The sequence below is a fragment of the Nanorana parkeri genome, unplaced genomic scaffold (genome assembly GCF_000935625.1).
Source record: "Nanorana parkeri isolate BGI_ZX_2015 unplaced genomic scaffold, ASM93562v1 scaffold1798, whole genome shotgun sequence".
Taxonomy (NCBI): Eukaryota; Metazoa; Chordata; class Amphibia; order Anura; family Dicroglossidae; genus Nanorana; species Nanorana parkeri.
Genome location: NW_017308066.1, coordinates 1 through 2680, shown reverse-complemented (window position 1 = coordinate 2680; position 2680 = coordinate 1). Strand labels below are relative to the sequence as shown.

The following is a 2680-nucleotide window of genomic DNA, read 5'->3' as shown; positions in this document are numbered from 1 at the left end:
GAGAGAGAGAGGAGGGAGAGAGAGAGAGCCGGGAGAGAGAGAGAGCCAGGAGAGAGAGAGAGCCAGGAGAGAGAGAGAGCCAGGAGAGAGAGAGAGCCAGGAGAGAGACAGCACAAGGGAGGTTTTTTTTTTGGTTGGTAGATCTCATGTAGCTTGTCCTTTGAAAAGTAGATCTTAACACAAACAATTGTGGGCACCCCTGGGCTAAGGGTATATGGCTTATTGCCAACAAACTTGATCAATTCAAATCTGTTGTGGCTTTTTTATCCATAAGTTAAAACCATCTTTCACGGTATGATTTGCGTCAGCATAGTTCTTGGTCGCTAGACGCTGAGTGTAGCAGCTGTTCCAGTCTGCTGCGTTTTCTATCTCAGAATGCTTATGTTGTCCAAGTATCGCTCCCCTGCCCCTGTGTTTAGCTAAAGGTTCCTGAGTTTCTCATCTGCGCTCTGTCATCACAAATTCCTCAGCATTACTCTCATCAAAAGAGGTGAGGGAGAAGCAAGCTTGCTTAATGTCCTACAGGCAGGACACACACCAGAGAGGTAACATTGTGTCCCCAGTGACAGTCTACTCCATGCTGTGTCATAACCGCTGAGCAGAGGACGACTTACCCTGGAAACCAACTGTTTTCTGTAGATGCTCGGCCCATCAAGGTCAGGTTCAGGGCTTTGTAGACCGTCAGCGTCTCATGAACGTAGCCATGAGGATTCACATAGGCCGCCATGGGGCCACAAAGGGACAGACTGCAAAAAAAGAGGAAAGGATGAACAAAAACAAGCATTGTACAACACGCACACAAAGGATATAGTATCAGCTGGTGCCTAAAGTACAACTAAAGGTTACCTAAAAACAAGATTAAAATGTTCTCTTCCACTGCCAGCATCAAAGTAGTAGACTAGAGGCTTTTCACTGTCTCATATGAACAGGCTCCTTGTCTCACTAGGCTCCCACTGTCTCATACCCCAGGCTAAAGCCCAATTTATGGGCGTTCCTATGGTGGAGCTACAGCACTGTAGCCACAACCCCCTCTCCACTGTGTGGGAGAAATAACTCTGCTGCGAGTGTGCTTGTCTTGGGGGGTCAACTAAAAAGGGGCAGGCAAGTATAGCCAGGATCAGCTGAGACAGCGCAGTACAGCATTCTGTACAGCAACGCTCATTGCTCATTTAACGCTGCCCACTTCTGCAAGCAATCTTGTTTATGTGTTCCCCTATGAACTCATACCCAGGAGTAGGGTTGCACAGATACAAAGTACAGTACTCGGTACAAGTACGAATACAAGTACCGATACTTTTGAGCTCCGAGACTACACTAGACAAAAATTAGGAGGCGGCTGTCATGTGTAAGGAGCACACGGAGCTCCCGGGATTTGTACATCTCTGTTTTAATGTATGATTTTGTTTTTATAAATATAAATAAAGGGATGCACAGATACCAGTTTTGCGAGTACGAGTACTGATACTTGCCAAGTACTTACAAGTACTGATACATTTTTGTTTATTGTCATGTGACAGTTTTTCTAAAACAATACAGACTGATGATTTCAGGACAGTGGTGGAGCGCCAGAGCCCGGTCCCAGCTACAACATCTGCAACCCTGGGAGTTCTCATGAAAATGCCAAGTATCTGCACTGGTACTCGAAAAGTATCTATGCATCCCTACCCAGGAACATCCCGCTGAACGGCCCCCTTCCAAGGTGAATGACTGCGCTTGACTTTAGTGTATACATGCAGCCAGAAATGAGCGCTGTCACTCACACCTGAAATAAAATAAATTTCCTGCTCAGCAGCAGCGTCGACCAGCAGTGGGAGTAGGGCTGGCATGTTGATTACACAAGCTCAGCAATCACAGAATGGATCAGAACTTCATCAGAGCTCCACTTGGTTACCTGGGAGATTCCACAATGATTTGAAAAGTATAATACTTCTTTATTTTTTATGTGTATTATAAATAATGTAGAATAGCCTAATATCACCTTAACAAGAAAGTATAGTCTGGAAAGTCTACATCCTATCCATTAAGTAAATGGGGGCCTCAATATGATGACCGCTCACGCAGCAGCTATCAGCCTCACCTGAAGATCTCATTCTTTGTGGTGATCTCAGTGTCGTGGCAGCGCTTACAGCAGAGTGATGTGCACTGCAACAAAAGACAGTTATCATATGCAGCAACTTCTACGGGGGTTAGGTGGGCTGGGCATAGAAGGATAAAAAGGGACTCACTTTGCTCATGATGTCTAACTCACAGCGTAGGCGTTGGATGGCGTTTCCGATCTGTAGCAGCTGGATACGCAGGCTGTCATCGATGGGCAGACATGCTGCCACTCGATAAGAGAAATCTGAGAGAAAAAACGTAGAAACGGAGTGACAAGCTTTTAACTGTCTGTGTAATATCTGTCTGTGACCATTTCTAGGCCTCCTAATATTGTAAGTAAAAAAAGATGGCAGCGTGGGACGCGGTGGTGGATCGGCGGACTGCAGCAGCAAAATGCTGAAATCGCTGAATGTGTGAATATGTCATATAGTTACAAAGTAGTTGAGGTTGTATAAAGACATGGGTCCATCAGGTTCGAGATCGAGAGAGAGATATAGTGAGAGAGAGAGAGATATGGAAAGCGAGCGAGCGAGCGAGCGAGCGAGAGAGAGATATGGAAAGCGAGAGGAGAGAGAGATGGAAA

At 45.8% G+C, this 2680-nt stretch overlaps 1 protein-coding gene across 1 annotated transcript in view; it reads right to left on the bottom strand.

Moving 5' to 3' along the window:
- Positions 1–2341, bottom strand: part of LOC108799739 (protein cereblon-like) — a gene marked incomplete at its 5' end in the record, with an annotated part of 16326 nt that extends 13985 nt beyond the window's left edge. Inside the window, 3 exons of the mRNA XM_018571639.1 lie at positions 615–746; positions 2078–2142; positions 2226–2341. Coding sequence (XP_018427141.1) covers positions 615–746; positions 2078–2142; positions 2226–2341 — 313 coding nt within the window. The remainder of the gene's footprint in view (positions 1–614; positions 747–2077; positions 2143–2225) is intronic.
- Between the last annotated feature and the right edge of the window lie 339 nt (positions 2342–2680).